Below are 25136 nucleotides of genomic sequence, written 5' to 3'. Positions count from 1 at the left end.
TGTCCTAGTATCTTCAAGTAGTTCTGCGAGGCTTCCAAGGCAGGAGGACCATCCTTCTGGAGGTCAGAAGGGGATCAGATGGGCTCAAGGTCTCTCCATATGTGACATAAAGCCTTTTGGTGTACAAATGATGGTGTTTGCCTGAAGCACTAGATTATCTTGTATTTGGAGATGAGGGTTCTTGCTGTATCAAGTTCAATGTCCTTTCTCTTCTTTGCAGCCACATAAATAAAAGAACTACCTACTTGGATCCAAGATTGGCATTTACTGTGGATGATAATCCGACAAAGCCAACCACCAGACAGAGATACGATGGTAGCACCACCGCCATGGAAATCCTGCAGGGCCGGGACTTCACGGGAAAGGTGGTCCTGGTTACCGGAGCGAATTCAGGAATAGGTAGGCCTGTAGCTTACTGTCATCTTATTTTACTCACTTCTTAATTTTTATTTTTTGTGAGGGCGACAGCGAATTCCACTTAAATGCAACTGAAATTAAACTTTGGTCGTAAATCTTCAATGTAAAGATGCTCTTACAGCCTTTTCAGCTGTTGTCTCATTAAAACCCTACTCCCTCTCAATCCCAGTATTACAGTGTGAGGCTTTGTGGGGCCTGACCTTGAAGTTGCTCAAAGCTGAAAAGTCAGCAAAAGGCTGTGGCTATTTTGGTACTCAGGGACTGGAGACAACAGGCTCTGGCTAAGAGTTTTTGACCCGGTCTGTGTGGTGCATGGATGTATTCCAATTACCTGGGTTATTCAAACCAAAATTGATTGGTAATGGGATACTGGACAACAGCAGATTGTGACTTTGGATCCAAGGGTACTGCAGGTTTCCACTGGTCACTGAGCCTATCATTTTCTTTTGGTAACCATATCTTATTTCTTCATAAAACTGGAGGATCCGTCCTTGTCTTCACCTCTGAAGTAACCCTTCTAATTGCTGCTGTTTAACTACAGTGACCATGGTGAGGTCAGTGGCTTCCCGGGCTGGTGCAGTGGCAGCATTGAGGGCACCTGTGCCACCCCAAGGGATGAGGCTTTATTTTGTTTTGGTCCATTGACATCTGACATTAGAATCTGAATTGCTTCGTGATAGCATATGCATCTTCAGATTAAAGAATAGGATTGTACCTGGCTGTCCTCTGGCTTGTCCTCTGTTGGGTTTCCATCTGTCCTTCTATCACGGTGCCCCCTCATGGCCTCTCTTAGGAACTTTTCTCTAGTTTCCTCTCTGTCTTCCTGATTTTGGAGTCCACAGTGTCCTTTTCCAGCAAGCATAGGAGGTGAGGTGCCAGAGCGGATCAGCCACTCTGCAAGTATGACAGGCTCGTGGAGCTTGAGACGTTATCCCAGAGTAGGTCTCTTGACCATGCTCCTACTAAGATAAAGGGACAAGAAATGTGTTTAAAACAACGGAAAGCGGTTTTCTCAAAATGGCTTCCCAGACCTCATCCTGAGCCCAGAATACATCCTTTTCAGTCTCTGCTTGGGATAAAGGCTGGATGATCGCCATGCTGTCAGTGGACTGCGCTGCTAGTAATAATGACCGTCTCTTCAGGATCCAAGAGGCATTGATTTGATCTGAGTGTGGACCCAGGATGTTGCAGATACGTTTTAAAAACAGGATTTCAGGACCTAACACTGTTTCTCTTTGTTTATTAATACTTAGCTCAATAGGAATTTAATGAAAAGATATCATCACTTTAGTCTTTTAGTTGGACAGTTTTTCTTATTTATTTTTATTTAATTAATTTATGTATATCAATATTTTGTCTGCAAGTATGTTATGCACACTGTGTTAGGAGACGAGAAGAGGTTATTGAATATCTTGGATCTGGAGTTATATAGAGATTGTTGTGAGCTGCCATGTTGGTGCTGGGCCTTTACCTGGGCTCTCTGCATGAGCAGCCAGTGCTCTTAACCAGAGAGCCAGCCCACCAGTCCCCAGGATAGGCTTTCTTTAATCAGTGAGGTATGTGACTGGTTCCTTTCAGCCTGCTCTGTCTGATGTCAGCTAGCAGACCTTGGGATATGACTATTGTCCTCTTGGAGATTTGCAGCACCAGGTGTTTGGCATTGTTATCTCAGACTCAGAGGTGGCCTAGGATGGGATGAGAATCAGGTTTGGGTGATTCCTGATATAGAGAGACAAGGAGATTCTGAAGTGTGGGGAAGAAACATGAAGGAGGTGTGCGTGGTCCCACTGGTGTGGCAGGATGGATTGTTGAAGGTTTTAGGAAGGCCAGCAGTGTTCCCAGCTCCTACTCCCGCTTAGGGACTGCCTTTAATGCTGCCTGTCACTCCTCCGTCTCCACGCCATCAAGCATGGCTCTGTGCTAGTGCTGAAAATTTTGACTCTTAGTTATTGGAATAATGTATTTCAAATTTCAGGCAGGTGGGTTTGTACAAATCACTCTCTGTCTTCAGCAGGTGTGTCAGAGTTAAAGAAGCCATAGGTTGAAGGCACGTGGCTTTCTGTCATAACGGAGCTGCCTTTTGTCCTTGGAGGCAGTCTTGGAAAATGTCCTTGGCCGGGGAGGCTGTGGCCTCCAGATAGCAGACTTCCTTCTCCTTCTACTTGGCCGTGCATAAGTCGCCATCGCTTCTTCGTTTTGCCTGTTGCAAAACAGAGCTGGTCTTCTGCTCCCAAGACTGCTGGTGTCACCCTCGGGGAAAGCTTTGCCAGGGCCAGCAGCATTCCTTTCTTTGGGTCACAGCAGGGAGACTGTCGTCAGTGGATCAGCCTTTGAGTCTTTAGCCTGTGAAGCTGAGTGGATCGATTCTGAGCATGGTTCCTCCCTGATCCTCCCTGCCCCACCCCCCATGCCTGAACAGACATGAGTGTCTGCCCATGCCTGTCTGCCCATGAGTGCTGTTGTGGCAGTGTCTTGTCCAAACTCCCCTCCAGGTGCTGTCTGCAGGAGAGGTGTGGGAGGAGCATGTTCCCTGATTGACTAACTGGTTCTCCCAGAGCTCTGAGTAGACTGTTCTATCACTTGCTCACACTGGTTATAAGCAATGCAGAGCTAACTTTTGAAGTTGATACTTGTTATTACTAAAGCAATTGAAGAAATTCTCAGTTTTACAGAGGGCGAAAGGTCAGGATTGTTCTGGAATGTAGGAGGATTCAGAGGCAATGCAGAAATACAGTGGGAGCATGAACAAAAATTACTTTTGGAGACATTGTCTTACTATGTGTCTTTGCCTTGAGTTTGCTAGATAGCTCAGGCTGGCCTCCAGCTCCTGATATTCATGCCTCACAGGCCAGCATTACAGACGAGTCCCACCACACCCAGCTCTCAGTCCTTCTCTTTACAGCTGTCAGCCAGCTTACCTCTGTTGAGTGGATTCAGCTGTCTAGATTGGATGTGGATCAACTGCGGCCCCCTGGTATAATCTGACTACCTGATTTTGTAGGTGTTTTCTATTGGAACACAGCCATGCACATTTAGGGTATCACCAGAAGTTGAGTAATTTCAGCAGGGATCACGGGGGCCCCAAAGCCTAAAGTCTTGACTGTGGGGCCTGCACTCAAAGCATTTATTCTTCTTGTACTGAGTGGTCTAGCTGAACTCAAAGCAGGGGTGCCTCAACATTTTGTATCAGGAACAGTTTAGCTGAAGTCAGGATAATGGGATGCCCAAGCCACAGGAAGAGGGCACCCAGCACATTATGAATAACGGGAGGGCCTGTTCATCCACCCCACCCGTGTTCTTAGTGAGCTGCAAGGTTAGGATGTTGTCTCTCAGGAACTAACGCTCTTCTCCTCTTGACCTTTGTTTAACCAGCTTTCTGAACCCGAAGACTTTTAGATTGAAAGCTGTAGCTTGTGGACCTCAGTGGAGATGAGCACCTCAGGCTCCAGGGGGAGCCATCCCTTCATCCAGAGCCGGCTGCTAGCAGATCAAGAGCCGGAGCCTGCCCACCAGTAGCCGAGGGAGGAGCTCCTCCCTGCCGTGTGCAGCACAGCCGGGCAGGAGGGGCAGGGGGTTGTGGCTCTTTGGAGTGACACACTGGCTGGCTCTGATTCTGTAAAAAAGGAGGAATCGGCTTCAACATGGAGATGACCGCATCTAAGTCCTGGGGAATCTCAGGAAAGGGAGTGCATTAGACTAGGGAGCCTCCCATCTTCCTGGATCCCATGGATTTTCCTAAGCTAAACCTGTCTGCGAGCAGGTTGGGCTGTATGTGCACAGAGATGTGTGGAAGCTGCTTCTGGCTCGGTTGCTAGTTAGCACTTTGTAACAAGGGCAGTCATGTGCTCCTTGAATGGGATAGCAACTGCCCATCTTTTTGTCAGAGGAGCATTTGGGTTCCATGTGACTGGTGCTTCGTATAGACCAATTGTTGCCATTGCATCTATGAAGGAACAGCCAGGCTTTTGCCAAATGCTGATAGGCGTTAGCAGCTATGAGCACATTAGACATTTGCAGTAGGTGTGAAGGATAGAACTCAACCTTCTTCCAGTCTGAAGCCAGTAGGGATTCAGATTTGATTTTTAAGTTAATTTCTGAGCTTAAAATGAAAAGTTTCTTTCACCTTCCGGACCCTTATAATGTTGGGCTACATCATACATGGTTTCTCTCTGAAATAGCCTGACCTGGCTTTGATTTTTGGGTCTGAGGACCAAAAAAAAAAAAAAAGTAGTTTTTCCCCTAAGAAGAATCATAAGCTAGTATGTGTGTATGTGTGCATATGTGTGTATGTGTGTATATAGTGTATTTACGTATATAATATGTGTTATAGTATGTACAACATGTATGTGTATATATAATGTGTATATGTATGTATATAGTGTGTGTATATGATATGTGTGTGTTATGTATTTTAGGACCAGTGCTATAACTTGCTACTGGTATTTATTTATGTTATGGTAACCACCATCCCAGGCCTTATTGTAGAGATTCACACACACACACACAAACACACACAAACACACACGCACAGGCATGCGCATGCCCTGAATTCATTCTCTTGGAGATAAAAGAGGTACACACTCAAACTATTAGTCACCTCTCACTTTGTTGTCTTTAAAGCAAAGCATCAGATTTTCGTGCTGAGAGCCCCGCAGCGTTCTGAGGTAGAGTGCGCTTATGTATTAGTTTAGAGGATCTTTTCCCTAGATCAGGTGCCGGTGCTCCGACAGGAAGCTGCTGCCACACTTTTATCCTGTACATCATCACTGTGATGGATTCCTGACTGAAGTAAATGCTGCCCGTGCTCAGCTGTTTTCCTTTGCGATCACGAAGCAGCGTCGACCTTTCTAGGAGCTGTAGAGGGTCCCCGGGTCCAGGCGGGGCTGCCTGAGCTTGCCTTTTAGTCCCTTTTTTTGAGTAGAGCCACATCCTTGTGTTGGGGTCCTGGAATTCCCCATTGCTTTCCTTTTCAGTTGATGAGATATAAGCTGATGGGGCCTTGGGTGTCATCTTCCTTTTGGGAACTCGGTGCTCACTAGGCAGAGTGGAGGCCCCGACATCATCGAAGTGACCCCTAGAGAATGAATTAAATATGTCTGCAACAACTGTTCTCTTCCGCTAAAGCAATTTGAATGATTTTCTTCTGAGAAACTGTCGGAAGTTGCTTTTCTTTGCGATGGAACCTTGTTACATAGCGTGGACTGGCCTTCAGTCAGGGCAGTTCTCCGCCTCAGCCTTCTCCACACTTGGCTGGAGCCTTGAGATTTTCAACAGTATTGGAAAAGGTCCTTGACTGGTATCACACAAAAATTAAAAGTATTTTATGAGTCAAGCAGCCACTTCACATGTGAATGTCGTGGATATCGTAGGACTTGGGAAGCTTAAATACCCAAACGAGAGGCCAGGTCGGGATGCTGCAGCAGACACGTGGTGCAGTTTGCTCACCCTGTGTAAGAGCAGAATAGGTGTATGGCTGTGTGTGTGAGCCACAGGCACCGTTAGCTTATCATCGTGCATACATGTCCACAGCATGTGTGTCCACAGGTACCCCTCTGGTCAGTTTCAGAAGGAATTTGTCCTGTGAAGCCTCACTTAATGTCATATTTGCAATTAGGTTTGGGTTTTCCCCCTTTTTTATAGTGTCAGCTTAATAAACGAAGTCCGTGTTAGCTATGCTTCATTGACGAAGGTGGCTCAAACCCCCACTTTAAAGAAAATGTTTACAAATCTGATTTCTTCCTTATTAAGGTGTTGTGGTAGTGTTTCACATGCAGACTTGGAAATGGTTCACATAAAATTCAATTAAAGTGATTCTATTCTTCCCTGCCTTTATATAATGGAGTGGCACAGTACGCATTGTAACGAGTATTACTGTTTTCTGTAATTAACCTAAAAGCAGCCATATTTATCTAGTTGCTCCTGTTCCCCACTAGAGGGCACTGTTGCCCTTTGAGATAGTTGAACTAAGGCAGTGTTGGCTGGCTGGCTGGCTGGCCTGGCTTTCGCTTTTGTTAAATAGTGCCTTTCCCTTCCCTAACATATCTTTTAGGACATGTCTGTCTCAGTGATAGAGCCCTGGCTGAAGACTGGGGTCAGTGTCGCATTTCTCTTTCTTGGCTTTGTGTTTTTGTTTTGTTTGTATAAAATGCCAAAGATGAAGAGGTCCATTTAACAAAAAGGTCCATTGTATTCAGGGAGCAGCTTGTTCCGCCAAATTACACAAGGACAGTGTTTCTTGGCATTATCGGTTTTGAGTGTGCTGGCCTATCAATTATCTGATTTCTTTTTCTAAGTGGGGATTGTAATATTTAAATATTAATGCCTGTGTTTAAGATTCATTTAGAATGCCTCAGTGACCTTATTTATTTATTTCTTTTGCCCAGCAGCCTTATCTACAGTGATATGTATATTAATCAGATTGTTTATGAACGATGCATTCTGGTACTAGAAGAAAACATGTCCTTTTGGACTTAGTATCTGTTTCTTAAATAAGAGGTCACATAAGCCAGACTGAAACAGGCAGCCGGTGTTCTGCAGAGTGTTGGGGGGAATTTTGATATTGCCATTAAAGTTTGAGTAGCTCATTGGTTGCTTCTCACAGCTGCTAATAGAAATGTGGCCCAGAAGAAAGAAACCTAGGCTTGGCTTTAGAAGCTGTTTATTTTCACATTTTAAGTGGAGACAGGATGAATGTACTCTGTTATGTACTGCTGTATGTGTTATGTTCCTTCTCAGTGACTTCTCCCTCTCTCTTGAAAACGGGCCAGCCTGAAAATGCTGTATGTGTACCTGTGCTAGATCAGAGCGGTCTCACCTGAGTGAAAATGTTCAGTTCACTCATGCACAGATCTGTCCGCTACTTAAGAAATAAAGTGTTAAAACTAGATGGCTGTTGGGAATTACTGCACTTGTGAATGAAGGTGGTGCGGACAGGTGGGCCTCTGGCTGTCACTTGTGCGGTGTGGTGCAGTCCTGTGATCTGTTCTGTGCCTTTTCAGCCGTGCGCATTGCCCCAGGATGCGCCCTCAACCTTCTCCAAAATTGCATTTGGGGCTCTTTGCAAGGTCTCTTAATGTAAGGCACCCAGAGGTAATGGAGAAGTGCGTCCCGGGGGCTGGAGGTCCCCCTGCCCACATCATTTCCCTGTAATGGAGCCCCCATAGCGAATTGCCACACTGAACTCTGGGGTACAGAGCCGGTGCCGAGTTGGGTGGCGTGAGTGCACCGGAGGGTTCAGATCTCGGTGTTTATTGGGCTGTTTAACTTCTCTCTCTTCTCGGATACTCTGGTATGCTGGATTTAGATGGCTGGAGTCAGGTTAGAGTATCCCTCCAGACTCTAAGGACATCTGTATGGTGTGTGTGTGCGTAAGAGTTTGTGGTGGGGTTGGGAGGAAGGCGGGATGAAGGGGAGCCTGGAGACTCAGATGATTAGCAAGGTGGGTGGAGTTGGGCTTCTTGTTTGAACTGACCTCATAGAAACAAAATTAGAGTTCTTGTGTGGTTGTAAAGAAACTTTAAACCACGACTCTCCTCCTCACCTTTAAATTGTTCCTAATGATTCCAGATTAGTGTTCATGCATTATTATAATACCATGCAGATCACATTTTAGATGTCAAGACCCTCTGCTGTCTTTTACAATTCTCATCTCAGTGCTTGCCGCTGTATCACAGTGGTGCCGGAGTGAGAGAGCAGAGAGGCAAGGTAACTTGCCTAAGATCGCACAGTCCTTAGACTGGCACAGGGTACCCTTGATCTCCTACCTGGGGCTCTGTGCACATCCCTCCCACTTTCCTTGCCTGACAAGTACCGGCACACACCTGCCAAGCTCACTCACTCGGAGAGCAGATCTGAAATGACACTGAGCCGGTGGTCTCAGGGCTGGCTGGAGGTGGAGCTGTGGGGTGGGCGATGGCAGCTGCAGTTTCTACACCCCCCGGTGGATCATGGGTGAGGGCACAAGGGCTTGCTCGGTATGCTTCACGGTGGGATAGTGAGTGTGAGATGGTCGTGGGCATTGGGTTCTGAAAGAGAGGAGCTGGCATTCATCGAGTCAGTGCCATGTGGAATTAGCTTTCTCTGTCTCCTCATTTAAGAAATCTAAAAATTATTTTTATTATTAAATATGTTGTCTATGGGATATTTAGAAAATAGAGATTAAAAAAACCCCCATAAAATCCTTATCAGCTGGAAGCGTGTCGTTCTTATTCAATGGCAGTGAGCCTCGGCAGTAGCTTCCCTCTCCTCTTCTGTGATTTTTCCACTGCGCTGTGGATTGCCATTAAATATTCCACCTCTTAAATGGTTGCATACTATTCCATTATATGGTTCGAACTATTTCCCCAGTGTGGCACATTTGGGTAGATTCCAGCTTTTTAATAGCCATGGAATGGAGGCAGGCATTCCGCCGTTAGATGTTTGTACCCATCTGTGACGTTCTGCAGCCTTAGTCTGTGGAAGGAGGACTGCTGAATCAACAGATTTACTCGCTGACTTTAATATCTTGATTTGTGACAGCATACCTCCCCCCAAATTGTTGTATCAATCTGAATGCCAGTTGTTGCCCTGTGTCCCTGCCAACCTTGGGAAGGGGCATTAAAAAACAAACAAACAAACAAACCTCAATTAAATCCTCATGCCTCTGATTATACCTAAGATGGAGCAGTTCTTCATGTCCGGCCATTTGTACTTATTCTTTTATGAGTTGCCTTTTCATCTTGTATGCATGGCTATCAGATACATATTGATTGCTGATTGATTGCTCATTCCATGCAGTGTAATTTAATTTTCAAAATGTCCCTTTCTCTTAGAAGTTAATTTATCTCAAAGTGTCTGTTACTCTAAGTACATATTCAATCCTGTGATCAAGAGGCAATTCATAGAGAAGCTGGCCCGATTAGCCGGCTCGCTTCCGTGAAGTCCTCTAGGCGTCTAGGCAACGTGCCTCACCTAGCACACCAGCTACCGCCGACATATCCTGGGCTCTGAGTGGGAGAGGGAAACCCAGCTCACCATTGGCTAGTTCACAAGGGGGCCTGACAGACCGGTAGACAAGAGCCAGGAATTGGTGGTCTTGGGCTCCAGATCTGCTAAGGCTGGTAACAAACATCATGCTGGGGCTTTCCCGTGATGAGCTCCCGTGTAGTGAAATTGTACCAATGCTGAAAATAGCTCTGCTGACAGGCAGGGCAGGCTTGATTGGTGGCGGGTTTCAGTCTGGAGAGGGGCAGGCGAGGAGTTCTGACTCTGGAAGCAGGCGTGACCTAGTTTTCAAACTGCTCCCTGCTTCCTACCTGCGTGACTCAGTCCAGCTGACTTGCTCCAGCAACACGGTAGTTCCGTCTTTGAGTTCAGTGGACCCCTTGCAGACACTTAGCCTGCAGCCATTTCTGCAGTGGAAGCTGGGGGCCAGTGTGAGTCCTTGCATTGATCTGGCGTTTCCCAGCTTTATGCTTTGGAGGTCCTTACAAGGCTGCCACAGTAGCTACGCATTGAGCCTTTGCATCTTGTTGAACAACTCCGGTAGGTAGGCACTGGCTGGTCTTTGGTTTGAAAAGATGTTTAGCCCCTTTTGGTTAGAAGTCAGTACCATTGTCTAAGCAAGTAAAAAAAAGAAAAGAAAAGAAAAGAAAAAAGACAGAAGAGGCTGGTTAATGTTTCTGGAGCATGCGAGCAAAAAGGGCATCACAGCTGCGTGGGGAACTGGAGGGACTTGAACCATTAGACCTTGTGTGAATCAGATCACAACTGTTCCTGAGTCTGGCACCAGGGCGCTTGCTCACATAACAGACGCTTTGCAGGGCTGCCTGATGTGTTAGGTCTAAGCGTGCAGGTTTGCCGCTCTCGCTCCTGAAATACGCAAGCAGGAGTCAATGCTGGAGTGTAATTTTGTCAGCACTCAGAGGCTCAGCCCCTGGACTGGAGGACCTTGGGAGGTAGCAGGAAGAAAACTAGACTGTGGGCAGCAGTTAGCTTGCTAAGTGACCTAAGGCGAGCCACTTTAGAAGTTTAGACATCAGGCTCTTCATTTGTAAAATCTAGAGAATATGACTTCTCTGTCTCTTAAAACATTTTAAAGTTACATTTAGTGAGAAAGAGACAGAGAGAGAGAGAGAGGACAAATTGTAAGAGTCGATTGTCTCTTTCCACTATGTGTGTTCCGGGGATCCAGCTCAGGTCATCAGGCATGGTGGCAAGGACCCTCATCTCCTGAGCCATCTCAGTGACCCCCACGCTTCCCCTTTGAGACAGGGATCAGGTGGCCTAGGCTGACTTTGAGTGCAGAGTGGCAGGCATGTGCCACTATTCCTGGCTCTGTCACTGTTCTGCACAGATCAAGTAATGGGTGGAAGTGTGACACTGACGAGCCCTTTAGGATAAGGGTGCTCACAGTTGTGGAAGAAAATAATCTCGCAGCTGTAGGAAAGAGCCCTGAAGAGAAAGAGGAGGAAAATAATTTAGTTCCGTAGTGGATGGAATATTCTAGGAGCTCTTGATAGCTTTTCATTAGGGTGAGCTGAGAGCTTGCTTCAGGCACTGGCTTCAGTGTTCAGAAAGCGAGCTGGATGTTGAGCTGGGCTGTGCAGCTAATTTGGTGGTCATGTCTGGAAAGCCTTAACCAGGTCTCGCCCTGCGTGGAGTGGACAGGGTACAGTGATAGCCAGAGGACGAGGAGCTGAAACGTAATGTTGGAAGAAAGGGGTGGGATTCCTCATAGATCCAGGAACTCTGTGGGTGAGTTGTGTTGAGGTTTCACAGGCGGAAATGCTTTCAGTTCTTGGGCCACACCACATGGTTTCTTGCTGGTGGCCTTTGGGTTCTAAGCCTTTGGTCTGCTGCAGCATGGAGCCAGTTTAGGGGGAGATTCAGAATTCTTATGTGAACTGGGAGCTTTCTTCTGATAGGACATAAAAACAATGACAAGTCCCATCTTGATTCTGGAAACTTTTCCTAGTGGTCATAGAAGCCAAAGAGTGAACACAATCTCTCTCAAAAGGAGGGACCCCAAGGAGCTGAGGACATGGCTTACTGTCCAGGTCCAACAGCTTATATCTCCTGGTGAAAAGGCCTAAGACCCAGGGTGGCCCTTAAGCCATAAAAATAAAGATGCCATGATCTTTTACTATGTTAAAGCTTAGGCCTTAGCTGGCCAGACTCTCAAATAGGTCATCTAAGTTAACCTGTCCACCTTGCCCCATCCAGCCACAAGGCTAGTTGTACCTTCCGGGCTCACAGTCACATCTGTCTCCCTGGGTGTCTCTTGGTGAAAAGCTTCCACTTTCTTCTTTCCCATACTGTCTTAAATACCCTTCTCTCAAAGTCCCTCCTTTCTACTTAATGCCTGTCAGCTGGTTCCTTCCTCTACCTCTTGGCCTTGTGTTAACTTTATTAAATCCTGTGTACAGAAAGCTCTTGGATTAGAAGTGTGTGCTAGGGCTGAGCCACACCATAATCACCTGTTTACAATAAACAGAAAGTTCTTGGATTAAAAGTGTGTGCTAGGAAACTTTTTGCAAAGTTCAGGGAATCCAGTGGAAGAAGGGGGAGATAGAAAGACCTAGAGGGAACAGGAGCTCCACAAAGAGAGCAACAGAACCAAAAAAATCTGGGCACGGGAGTCTTTTCTGAGACTGATACGCCAAACAAGGACCATGCATGGAGATAACCTAGAACCCCTGCACAGAAGTAGCCCATGGCAGCTCAGTGTCAAGAGGGTTCTCCTTGACACCAGGGGAGCAGCATTACCAGTCCACAGAGGAAAACAATGAAGCCAGTCCTGATGAGACCTGATAGACCTAAGGTCAGATGGAAGGGGAAGAGGACCTCCTCTATCCTTGGACTGGGGGAGGGGCATAGGAGAAGAAGAGGGAAGAAGGGTAGGATTGGGAAGGGATGGGGAGGGGGCTAGCTACAGCTGGGATGCAAAGTGAATAAACTGTAATTAATAAAAAATAAATAAAATATTTTTAAAAAGTATGTGTTAGGGCTGAGCCACAGCAAACAAGAAACAGGTTTTTATGTTTCACAGGCTTGGAGTTCACAGTGGGATCAAATATCCTGCAACAGCTCGGTGGTTAAATTCTCGCTTTACAAGCATGGGACCATAGTTCAAACCCCATAGTCAATGCCGGTGGGTTTGACAGCCTGCTTGCATTTTTCTGCCTGAGAAGGTGAGACTAGGCTTATCAGTAAGCTCTGGGTTTGACTGAGAGGCCTGCCTCACTGAGTAAGGTGGAGGAATGACGGAGGATGCATCTTGACAGCAACCATGGGCTTCCACACATACATGCACACACATTCACACACGTGTCCACATGTACGAAAGCATCCATCCATCCCTATGTATGCATCACACACACACACACACACACACACAAATGGGAAAAGAAAAAAGACAAACAAAAGGAGGGAGGTGGCTGTGAGCCGCCCGTATCTGTAAGGATGAACTTCCCAGACATTTTGCACTGCCTGGTAGCTTGTCTTCTAACTGCGCTGTGCAATTCCGTGTGGAAGCATTGCAGGGCAGCTGTGCTCTGTCAGTTCGGCAGCCGGGTTGAAGAAGCTTGTCTCAGAGAGATCATCAGTGTATCGGACAAAACAGAACAAAACAAAACCCGTGCCCATTACAGCTTTATCTATTAGTGCAGAAGTTTCCATCCTGAGTTCATGTACAGTTACCAGATTGAGTGTCTGACACTGTGGAGAGTGTTGTAACAGATCCATCCAAGGAGACGCCTCAGCCAGGAGCCAAGTCAGGCTTTTGGCAAGAGACACCACCTTTTCTGCCTGCAGAGCTGATTGTCTGCGAGCCCGCGCCTCCTTTTTCACCCAGCGTAATTGCTGCTTGGCCAGCGTCCCCTGTGTTTTGTCCTTCCTTTGTATTTTTCTCTTGATCAGGGATGGAGCCAGTTGTGTTTGTGCGTCATCACCAGGCACCCTGAAGCTGACTAACTGGACTGCACACATATACCCCGTGTCTGTCCTGCGGTCCTTCCCTGTTTATTTAGTGTTCATTTCCTGTCACTGCTGTGAAAGATCATCACGTACCTACTGGCTTAAAACAAGCCACGCTTCTCTACCGCAGCTCTAGAGGTCAAAAGTTACATGCATCTCACTGGACTAAAGTGGAGGTGCTGGCAGGGCTGGCCCTTCTGGAGGCTCAGCCATGGGGTCCCCATTTTGTCCCTTTCCCAAAGCTCCTTACGGCTGCCTTGGTTTACAGTCCCATCCTGTGGCTTCTAGGCTTCCAGACAGCGCTCCAAGTTACCTGTTGTTCCTGTGTGGTCTAGCTATCCAGTGCCTTTCTCTATGAACTGTTGTGATTATATTCAGTACTGTTCCCTTCCCCTGTAATCCAGGATCACCCTTCCTCCATTTTAAGATCCCCCATTTAACCCCATTGTCAAGATGCCCTTTGCCATGTCAGGTGACATTCCCAAAGATCAGGACGTCAATGTTGTCTGAAGACAGACATTACTGTACCTATGACAGAAACTAATGCCATGTCCCAGAAACTTAGCCTCAGATTATCAGGGACATTTCTAGTCATGATGACAAATCCTAAGAGAAGTGGCTATAGGCTCAGGGTTCCAGAGGGTACAGGTCACAGTGGCAGGAAAGGCACGGTGGCTGTATAGCTTTCAGTGTGTCTTGTTCATATCATGACGGGTCAGGAAACTGACCTCAAGTTAGAAGTACAGTTAGGCTATAGTCCTCAATGCCTGCCCCTCGTGGCTGACCTCTCTCTGTCAGCAAGGTCCCATGTCCAAAGGGCTCCAGAACCTCTCAAAACAGAAGCACCAGCTGGGGACCGGGTGTTCAGCCACCTGTACGTGGGGGTGCATTTCACATTCAGACTGTGTCAGCTCTGAGAACCTCCCTTCCTCTCTGCTTCTTTCCTCTCTGTATCTCTGGACTGGGGAATTTTGTCTAGAGAAGTTCCGAGTTTTGGGAAAGGCCCCTGGCATCCCAGATCTACCAGCTTGAGTTTCTCCCCAAAGCAGGAGGGTCCGCGTAGATCTGCAACTTTTGCTATGTTATCTGCTACAGAGTCCCGTGGACTCCAGCGTTTGCTGGATGCAGGTGATCATGTTTGTGTGAGAATGTGCACACTTGTAGGCGCATAGTGTGTGCATGTGTGTAGGTATGTGTAGTGTGTACCCATGTGTGTTTAGGGTGGGTGGGCCTATGTGTGTGGTACGTGTGCACACACACACGTGAGTGCAGGGTATGCGTGTATTTAGTGTGTGCAGTGTATGTAGTATGTGTACACGTGTGTGTAGTCTCTGTGCACGGCCCGCTTTAATTTTGAGTATTTATTTTCTTACCAACATGTTACAGTCAGGATGTTTTTACTTGAAATCTAAACTTGTGAGAAGTTTTAAAATTCAGAGTTAGTGTTTGGGAACAAGTGCTAACAGCATCTTCTAAATTCGTGTGTTAAAATCCTCGTCCCGAGTGACCCTGAGCGGAGGTGGAATCTCGGGGGCTTCATTAAATCCTGAGGTGGAGTGTGAATCGGATTAGTGCCCTCACAAGACTGGGCCAGAGTGCTAGCTTTCTTTCTGCCCCACGAGGGAGGACAGTGTAGTGTGAGAAGGCAGTCTGGGAATCAGGGCGAGGGCTCTCTCCAAAAGCCCTACCAAGTGAGAACCCTGACCTTGGGCTTCTCTGCTCAGTGAGACACCCATGGCAGCTGTTTGCTCCCGAAGGCCCCCGGTCCACAGCATCTGTTACTGAAGCCCTAGCTCACCACAGCCTCCAATTAACAGGCCTTGGCGCTTGCTGACCAGTGTCGCCCCCTGCAGACTGCTTCCCTGCTCTCGCCTGAGCTTCCCTGACCTAGTGAGGTGAGTGGGTAGGTTGAACCTCCACCCCAGAGTCCGTTTTTACTCAGTCCTTTAGGCATTGAACACACGTGTATCAGTTACCGGGCGCTGGCTGGGGACTTAGTTGCTCAGTCTTCAGTGTAGAACCAGCTTTGGCCTCTACTCTCAGGGAGGTGCAAACAGCTCAGGGTGTCAGCAGCTGGGTCTCTGTGCTTCTCTCCAGAGCATTCACTTGATTCGCTGGACCGTGTTCGTGTGTCATGTCACTCAGTGTATATGTATGGATATGCCTCTGGTCATTTCTCACTTCCTGCATTTTTCTCTTTACATTTAAAGACACAGACACAGAGGTCTCTTCCCCTTCACACTTGAAAAGACCACAAGGAAACACTGCATAGATTCTTAACGTGGAAGAGAACACTTGCCAGCAGCTGGTACTCTTTACATCATAGACTCGATGTCTAAGTTTTCTTAAGCTTTGTCCCACTTCTCTGTCTTCTGAGTGGCTACAAAGGAGCGAAAAATCTAGGACAGGTATAGACAGGGTCAGCGCATAGTCACCATAAACTTGAACATTGTCTGATCTGTGATCCAGTGTAATTGCTTATTCTGTAATTTCTATTCATCACGGTTCCATTGCTCGCCTTGTGTTAATACGCATGCAGGCACCACAGTGTTTTTAAAGGTCACTCTCAGCTCGAAGTCCCTGCTTCTGACCTAGGCAGTGTCTCTCCACTTAGTGTGCGCTGCGCACGAGTTAGCAGGCTTGCTCGCCTGAGCCTGTGGCCCGACGCCCTTTACTTTTCTCTCTGGGGTTCCTTTAGCGAGTGAGCTGCTAGGCTTCACTCCGTAGTGGGACTTCACCATAGCTCTCGGCAGCTCAAGCCTGGTGGGGCAGCCGAGCTCGGCTGATGCTGGCTGTGAAGCTAACAGTCTGCATGGGAGGTTTTCCGATTGCTCAAAGTCGCTGCATCACGCCGTTTGTACTGCTTCCAATGCTGCAGTCACTGCCGAGCATGGGGTTTGAAGCAGGAGGGAGAGGCATGTAGCCGCAGCTCCTGATTGTGCCTTCTGTCGGGGCTGTGGGGAGAGCAGTCGTGGTTCTGGATAATATCTGGATCCATGCATTTCAAGCAAACTTTTTAGGACCTGTTATAAAAAAAAAAAAGAAAAGTAAACTAACTCAGGATGGCACACTCAATCTTCAGGGAGTGACCTGGATTTCACTTCAGTTGTCATGAAGGTGGTCTTATGTGGAGTGAGGAATTTAAAAGTGTTTAACTTTTCAAAGGATACTCCTTTAAAACTTGGTGTTCTGTTTAAATTGTCCAGAGAGGAGTACTTGGGAGTGAACTGATTTCCAAAACCCTCCCCACAGAAGGATCTAGCTGCAGATGGATCCCGCTGCTGGGGACCCCGGTTGCATGGCACACAGAGAAGGCACTCACGAGGGCAGGTCATGCATTTGCAGGGCTGAGCCGGGGCTCCCAAGGAAACGAATCAGGGCAGGGTTGGCGCATTAGAAATAAAGCTTTCCGAATTTACAGTCAATAGGCTGTAAATTCTTCCGTGTCCTTTGCAGACTGTGTGGCTCTTGTTCAGATATTAGAGCACCATATGTGTTTTCTTAAATGCTTCTGAACAGTTTCCCTGGGGCTTTGCTGCACAGAGCCCCCCTTCCCTCAACCCTTCATGTCTGTGAGCGTGCAGACACAGGAGCCTTCTCAGGTTGGTGGGGGGAGTTAACCTGTGACCACGGTGTTAATGTGGTCTGCAGCATTTGCTCTAGCTGGAGCATGGGCTGTTGGCGTCCGAGTGCTGGCCGTGGCGGTTGCTCTTGGATGCTGTCAGAGGTCTTGCTGAGGAGTGCGGCTCTCTCCTTAATGCTGGGGATTACTGCAAACAGGATGGACTCAGGAGAAGTTCTGCGCTGGTGCCTAGCGCTTATAACACCTGCTGCTTGGCTTGTGCTGTTAGCCTCTGGGAAGCATCAGACTCCTCCTTAGATTTGCTCAGCTTCCTTTGTTATGAGGAGAATCGGCGCATTTTCCTAGCTCCCCACGTTCTGGCCCCAACTGGTCTCTTCATCCTATTTGGTTGTATCTATTACTTTTATTTTGGCACATCAGTGTCTGTCATTACAGTATTTAGGCTCTTGGAAGATTTTTGGCGGCTGCTGACTGCTTGAGAATATAAATCGCTCCACTGTTGTTCTCTGCAGTTAAAATTTCACATTACTAGGCTCAGGTTGTGATAATTTAGGTGCTGCTTAGAGTGAATTGCAGGGAATTTCACTTGCTGAGTTAAGCTGATAGCTTTCGTGTTAGAAACCTCGATCACAGTTTCGTCTGTGTTAGATGTAAAAAGAGCCAGGCGCGTCTGAGGATATTAATAGTGTCGTCACAGGGTAATCCCACTGTGGAGAAGTGTGCAAAGAGGAGGTCAGAAGGGAGCCATAAACCCAAAGCAAGAGCGAGATGTTTGGTGACTCACGATGTTGCTGACACAGGAGACTGGGAGAGGACAGGAGAGATGGTGTTGCCTGCATACCAGATCGTCTAAATGCGGTCCGTCCCCTGTAGGCTAAGACCAGGACTTGCTGGGAACGGGGGGGCACACATGCTCCCCCGGGCTTCCTTTCTTGGAATGCGGGAAAGCCAGCGTGCAACAGCTCATGAATAGTGATTTACCAAGAGAGCAGCCAGAGCCTAGCCCATCACTGTGTATGAGCCCCACATTCTTTTTGTGTCCTGCTTAGAATGTGACCTTGCAGTCTTCCCTGTTTGCCATGGATGCCACAGTTTCTTCCTGGGAAGCATGTACCTGTGTTCTCGGGGGTGTCTGTACTAGAGTTTCCTTTTAGGAGCGTGCAAGAGAGGACAAGAGATAGAATTTAGCTTTTCATTTCTCTACTCTCTTGAGTTTATTATCTGAGTAAATTAAATTTTGTTAGTGGTGTTCAGACATCAGACGCCAGCGTTGTAGAACATTTGAACATAGGATCTCTTTGCTCTGTGAACTTAGATTTCTTTCTTCCACCCGTGACTTTTATTTAATCAGTTTTTACCCCACTTTGTATATGAAATTGTCACAAATTGTTCTAATAGTGAAAGTGGTGACGTATTTACATGGTTACTGAAAACCACTGTATATATATCATGGGCAAATTGTATGCTATGTGAATTATTTATCAATAAAGTTTTTATTAAAAAAAAAAAACTCTGAAACATTTTACTACAATTGACCCAACAAAAAACAAATAAAAATGATTTCTGTAGATTATCTTTCTACTTGGTCCAGCTTCTTCTTACTTTTTTTTTTTTGTTGTTTGTTTTTCTAGACAGGGTTTCTCTTTGAAGCCTTGGGTGTCCTGGACTCACTTTGTAGATCAGGCTGGCCTCGAACTCAGAGAGCTCGCCTGCCTCCACCTCCCCGAGCGCTGGGATTACACGTGTGTGCCACTGCGCCTGTCTTGGTCCAGCTTCTTGAGGAGTGAGCCTGTAACATGGTTAGACTGATGCAGCTTTAGATCTTTAGAATACAAGTTCTACCATTGTGATTAAAATACATTCAGCATGCAAATGTGCCTGGCTGATTATTTTATATGGATGCATGTATGTATACATACATATATGTGTATATGGTGTGTTGAATGATGGGTAGCTATGATAGACACATATAAAGTTACGTTAAAGTCCAAAAGGTGCTCTTGTGAGGCATGCTGGCAATGGCGTCCTACTTTCCTAGGGCTTCTTCATGTCCATTGTGATGAATCTATTTATTACTCCTATAATGAGCCGCACACACGGTTGGTTAGCCGAGTTATTGAACTTTATCAACCTTGGCTGAAATTCACAGTGCGTGCCAAACTTGTTGTAACATGTAAGAAATTACATCTGGGTAAAAGGTTCAATAACGGCGACTCTTATAATGGAATCTTTCACAGAGCATGGGATTTCATGATACGCCCCTGATTCTTAAAAATTACAGTGTTAAAGCAAAACAAGAAATCACATACACCTGGAGAACATATCCACTTGTGGCGTAGATTCTAATTTATGGCAGATGTATTCCGGTTCCGGGACGCACGGAGTGCGACCTTATCCCACGTAGCCGTCATCACGTGGTTTGTGAACCCGTTTGGGTGCAATGCTACCACATCAGCACATTACAAGTTCTGGACTGATTTGAGACAGTGGCCACGCTCTTCTTGGATTATACTCAGAGCTTTTCAGTCTCACTGGCGAAACCACAGCGGAGGTGGGTCTGCACACCTGTAAGGCTGCGTTAGGGCTCGAGGGACCCGGTGTGTAACGCGCTTTTTCCCCACAGAGTTATGAACAAAGGGGGAAGTAAGACCAGTGATAGATCAACTTGAGGAATAAAACACCTTTGGAATCACCATTGCAGATGACTTACGTTGACAGACCATCAGGCCATCTTTGCCAAACGCCAGTAGTTGAAAGGGTAGCAGGTCAATACTGAACTGGGCCAGTGGCTTCTGTCTCTGCCCATCTCTGCTGTATACACAGGACGAGGGGATAGAGCTGAGGGCATGCTGTCTGTGAAAAGAGAGTCAAGGCTTTGCACGCCTGATTCTCTCAGGATTACAACTCACTTAAGTTGCATTGTCTCCCACGGGTGAGAATGCCTGAGGCACACCGAGGGGTCAGGATACGAATGGAGAAAACGCATCTGAAACGGGGAGGCTTTTTCCTCCACTCACAATTAGAAACTGGAGTTAACCTGATGAAGTGTGGGCTAGAGAGATGTCTCGGTGGTTAGAACATCCACTGCTCTTGCAGAGGACCTGGGTTTGGTTCCCAGCACCATACGGCAGCTTGCAACCACCTGTAACTATGGTTCTGGGGTAAGAAAACAACAGCATCAATACAGTGACACCTTGGAAAAGTAAGATCTTAGCATGAATGAATGCAGACCTCTAGTTTGCCTTTGGCTTAAAGGTTACCACTTAGATAATTAGAATTTTTATCTTATTTTGTTTCATTTCTCTGCTTCTGTATTTTCCAGTTTAACTCTGGGAGTTTGGACTGTGCTAATTTACCCCGAAGCCCCAACTTCTTTATCTGAGCAGTGGGGCGCAAGAGAGCAGCCAGTTTGAGTTGTGAGAGGTCAGATAGAAAAAAAAAAAGCCACAGAACCAAAAACCAGTCAGTATGGCATCTAGCAGCTCTCTAAGAATTCCTATGTTTGTTTAAAGCCTTTTTTTTTTTTTTTTTTTTTTTTTTTGTCGAGACTGCATTTCCCTGTGTAGCTCTGGCTGTCTTGGAACTCACTCTGTAGTCAGGCTGGTTTTGAACTCAGAGATCCACCTGCCTCTGTCTCCCAAGTGCTGGGATTAAAGGCTTGCGCTGCTCCTACCGCCCAGCTTAAGGCCTTATTTCTAGGACAAACATGTTAAATTTGTTTTCTTAGCTTTTTATGGTATACAGTTTCAAAGACATGCCGACAAGGAGGGTTATTCTTTCCTTCTTCTCTCCCTGGGGCGTACCCTTGAGTGACACAGGGAAAGAATATGTGTGTGAGCCTGAGATAAACAAGCTGACCACCTAAGGGACGGCTGGGCAGTTGTTGCCGCCACCCTGGCAGTTTCATAACCATGTTTTTCGTAGGTAGTCTGGCAAAGCTTTAGCTCTGTGCTGTACTGGAGCAGTGGCCATCTCTTTCGTTGTTGTTTTCTGTATTGAGGATTGAACCCTGGCAAGCACTATGTAACTGAACTGTGTCCCAGACGGAAAATGAAGACAGTCTGGAGGCAGGATCTTGCTCCGAGTGGCCTTGCCTTCATGCAAGTCGAAGCAGGTCCTGAACCTGGTACATCTCCTGCCTTTAGAACTAAGTCTTTCTGCAGTTTTGCAAACATGGGAACTCGCAAGAGGAAGAAGGAGAAACAGGTGAACGAGTTCTGTTGAGGCATGGGAACTTAGCTCAAGAGAAAGAGAACGTGTTTGAACGGCTCAGCTTTCAAATGCTCACGACGATGAAAGCTGCCTGGCGGGTTGGTGATGGCCATCTGGGTGAGGGGCTGCTCCCTCACTGTCAATGGTTAGTTAGGCAGGAAAAGAAGTGAAAACCACCATGCAAGGCCAACACTGGTCCTTCCCATATTCCCACACTCCCACAGGACCCAGCCTAGTTTTCCTGACAGTACCGTGTGCCTTTTAATTATTCTGTCTTCAGTGAAATGTTTCCTTTTAATTTTATTAAATTTGCTTTCCCTTTTAAGAACCAGGCCGGGATACTTGCCAACAGACATTGAAAATATGCGGGAAATTTGTTGTTGTTGTTTTTAATAATGAGTCTTTAGACCTCAGTGAGCAGTGAAGGTATGTGTGCTCTCCTTGACTCCAAATAAGAATGTGTAGACCAGAGGAGGAAGATGCACAAGCCATTCTGACACATGCCCTTCAGTGGTGGCCGAGTTCAGGCTCCTTGGTGCTGGTGTCCATGACTTGGCCTGGGAGAACAGGGGAAACTGAAGAGTAATTAGCTATTTCCAAGAAATAAATATGTTTTGAGGAGCCATACCTCCTGACTGTGAATCTTTCAAATTGTTATTTATTCTCCTTACTCCGAGAATGACAATAGAACACGCTGGGGGCAGCCCACCCCGAGAAGCCAGCAGGCGGCTGCCTGACTACAGTAGCAATCACCGAACTGCCAGCCGACAGTAAGACAGTAATCATGCTCCCGCAAAGCTTGTGCGCTGCCCTGCGGGAGAGCCGGAGTGAAGTGCTTAATGCGCCTCTCCACTGATGTGAAAGGCGAGCAAATGCAGAGAGCCAGCTTCGAGGGCTCAATCAGCATTTGGCAGCTCTAACCTACAGCTGCTCCGGGACACTTCCACCATGCAGCTGTCTCGTCTCCCACAACTCTTGACATCCTCAGCGACGAGGCCCGTGATGGAGACAAACCATTTGTACCTTCAGTTGCTTTAAACTAACAACACAGTTTGTTGAAAATGAAGGTAAACAGGGGCCTAGAGAGGCAGCTCAGTGGTGAAGATGCTTGCTGGTCTTACAGAGGACCGGGGTTGGCTCCTTGCACCCACATCCAGCAGCGCACCACTGCCAGTAACTCCAACCTCAGGGTGTCTCACGCCCCCTTCTGGACTCTGCGGGCATCTGCACATATGTGGGCCTACAAATGAACACCTCGACCTGTGGTTCTCAACTTTCCTAATGCCGTGACCCTTTAATACAGTTTCTCATGTTGTGATGACCCCCAGCCATAAAATTATTTTCCTTGATACTTCATAACTGCAGTTTTACAACTGTTATGAATCGTAATGTAAATACCTGTTTTCTGATGGTTTTAGGTGACCCCTTTAGGGGTCACAATCCACAGGTTGAGAACTGACCTAGATTATTCTGTTCCCTTCTGGATGGAGCACAGATGAGCTGAAAGCTGGTTGAAGTTTCTGTTCTGGGAACACCCATTAAAGGAAGGGTGAGTGTCTGGTGTAGTGGTAGGAGAGATTTACATGAATGAGTTCTGATAGCAAAAGCAAATGGGACAGAGATAAACCCAACGGACTCTAAGGCAGTGGTTCCCAAACTGTGGGTCATGACCCCTGTGGGAGTTGAATGACCCCTTCACAGGGGGCTTATTATCAGACATCCTGTATTAGGAAGGTTGAGAGCCACTGCTGTAAGGGATAAAGATATGCCTTAGATATGTTCAGGAGTGATGGACATAGTTCTTCTATGAGACAGATAGAATTTAAGTGATTACAATTTGGTATGTGTATGGGGTAGACCTTTCTAATAATTTCAAGTTATATGAAAACTATGATATATATATATATATATATATATATATATATATATATATATGATAGATAGATAGATATCTATCTGTAAGTGGTTTAAGAATTTGGCTTTTGTTCCCTCAAAGGGAGAACCTGAGCTAAAGGCAGACTTGAAATCATTTAAGATGTGATTTCAGAGAACTTGCTGGAGGCTGTGAGAATTCAGCGAGGAGATGAGGGAAAGGATGTAGAAGCATGTGTTTGTGAGTTGGGCCAGTGTTGCAGCAGCTGGTGCTCATTTGGGACAGGCTTTCTGAGGAGCCCATGGAACGAACCTGAGAGCTTTCTGTTGGAAAAGAAGAGGAATTTGTCCATAGGTGTTCATCTGTCTCAGGCAACCGTGGCCCCCTAGTGGCTTGGTACCAAGCAGCTTTCTGTAAGAGCTCCCGTGCTCCAGTGTCAGGGGATATGCAGAATTGGAACGGGGGCCACACTGCTGTCTGAGGTTAGCCGAAGATTTTTAGGGGCTGGTGGATGTAGCCAACGGAGTAAAACGGAGCTAGGGAGATCTGAAGTGATGCAAGGGAGAGACTCCTGGTACTGCTCCCCCTTGCCCCGTTGCGCAGTCTCCTCATGCCCTGTGAGACACACAGTTCATCCTAGGTGTCCTTCAAGGCCAAAGGGTGAGAGAAGTAGGAACCAGTCTCAGTTGATTGTGAATTTTGGGTCCTTACACATTGTGTGCAAGGACAGCTCTAGAAGTGCCAGGAAGTGGTGGCTTAGGACACTGTTATATCAGGCCAGAAACCTGAAACCAAGCTGTGGGGAAGGGCCAGTGTCCAATGGAAACCTGTAGCTGAGGACTCTTCCTTAGTAATTCTAGACTCGATGAGGTGTGCATCTTGAAGGTCACGTGTAGCCCAGGATAGCAGTGCAAGTAGACCAACACACAATTGTAAACTTTATATAATGAGATGTGTGTGTGTGATTGTGTGTATGTGTGTATGCATGTGCCCCAATACATGTGTGGAACTCAAGAGGACAACTTGCAGGCTTTGGGTCTCTCCTTCCACTGTGTGGTTTCTGGGGAACTGAGGTTGCCAACCTTACTAGCAAGCATCCTTACCTGCTGTGCTGTCTCCCTGGGCCCTAATATCTCACTGCAGCTTGATTATGTCTGTAAAACCCCCATTTCCATATTACCTCCTCGAAACGTAATCCGAGTAGGGACCTGGGTTTGTCCTTCTTTGTATGCTGTGTTTTGGGGAGGGATATAGTTCAGAACGTAACACCTGTCCTGCAAACAGACGCTGCTCTCTGCCGTTGTTGCTGTTCAGGTAGACAGCAGCTGTCCAGTGAGTCACTCCTGCGAGGAACACTAATGCGCCTGCTGCAGCGGCTCATGTCTGTAGTCCCAGCACTCTGACAGTGGAGAAGGAGGATCAGGAGTTCAAGGTCATCCGGGGCTAGAATGAGCTACATGACACCTGTTTCAAAAAATTAAAACACCATCATCACCACCACCATCACCACCACCACTACCAATAGTAAAGCAGCAGCAGCAGAAATAGCAGCAGCCATAACAAACCAGCCTATCAAGTTCCCTGTACAAGCCCTGTCTGAAGACCTAGGGATTCATCAATGTCCAAAATGCTCCTGCCCTGGGGAACTGGCCATCTTATGGAGCATGGGTTTCAGGATTTGCTCCTGGTCTAGTTTCTATCGCCCATGAGGAACAAAGTGGGGACATGCCTTCTGAGATAATACACCTGCTCCTGTGAGTGCCTGGGTTCCCAGTCACGCCGGTGTGTAAGTGCTCAGCTTGGGGAGAAGGCTGAAGCGTTGGGTGATTCCAGAGCTGGCCTGGACTGGGCATGTGTAATGGGTAAGGACCCTTATCTATGCTTTGATGATTTGACCTGCATGAACTTCCCTGTGCCTGGTTTCCTTTTTCTTTTAGGGAAACAGTGTATTTGTAGGTTTCTGCTTAAAAAAAGATCATCCCAGGAAAGTGGAGTGATAATTATTATTATTTTTTTTAATCCTGCTCCTTTGAGAATATACCTCTGTCCTCTCTCCGTAGGAAAATATCCATAGCCAGGCCTTCGTGTAGCGTCCTC

General features: G+C 46.8%; 1 protein-coding gene across 7 annotated transcripts in view; it reads left to right on the top strand.

The window, feature by feature from the left end:
• Window positions 1–25136, top strand: part of Wwox (WW domain containing oxidoreductase) — a 906316-nt gene that overhangs the window by 7045 nt on the left and 874135 nt on the right. For all 7 annotated transcript variants that reach the window (XM_060391914.1, XM_060391916.1, XM_060391917.1 and 4 more), the window contains exon 4: window positions 221–399. In XM_060391914.1, coding sequence (XP_060247897.1) covers window positions 221–399 — 179 coding nt within the window. The remainder of the gene's footprint in view (window positions 1–220; window positions 400–25136) is intronic.

Source organism: Meriones unguiculatus, chromosome 10, assembly GCF_030254825.1.
Source record: "Meriones unguiculatus strain TT.TT164.6M chromosome 10, Bangor_MerUng_6.1, whole genome shotgun sequence".
NCBI classification, from domain to species: domain Eukaryota; kingdom Metazoa; phylum Chordata; class Mammalia; order Rodentia; family Muridae; genus Meriones; species Meriones unguiculatus.
This window is presented reverse-complemented; position numbering and strand designations above follow the sequence as displayed.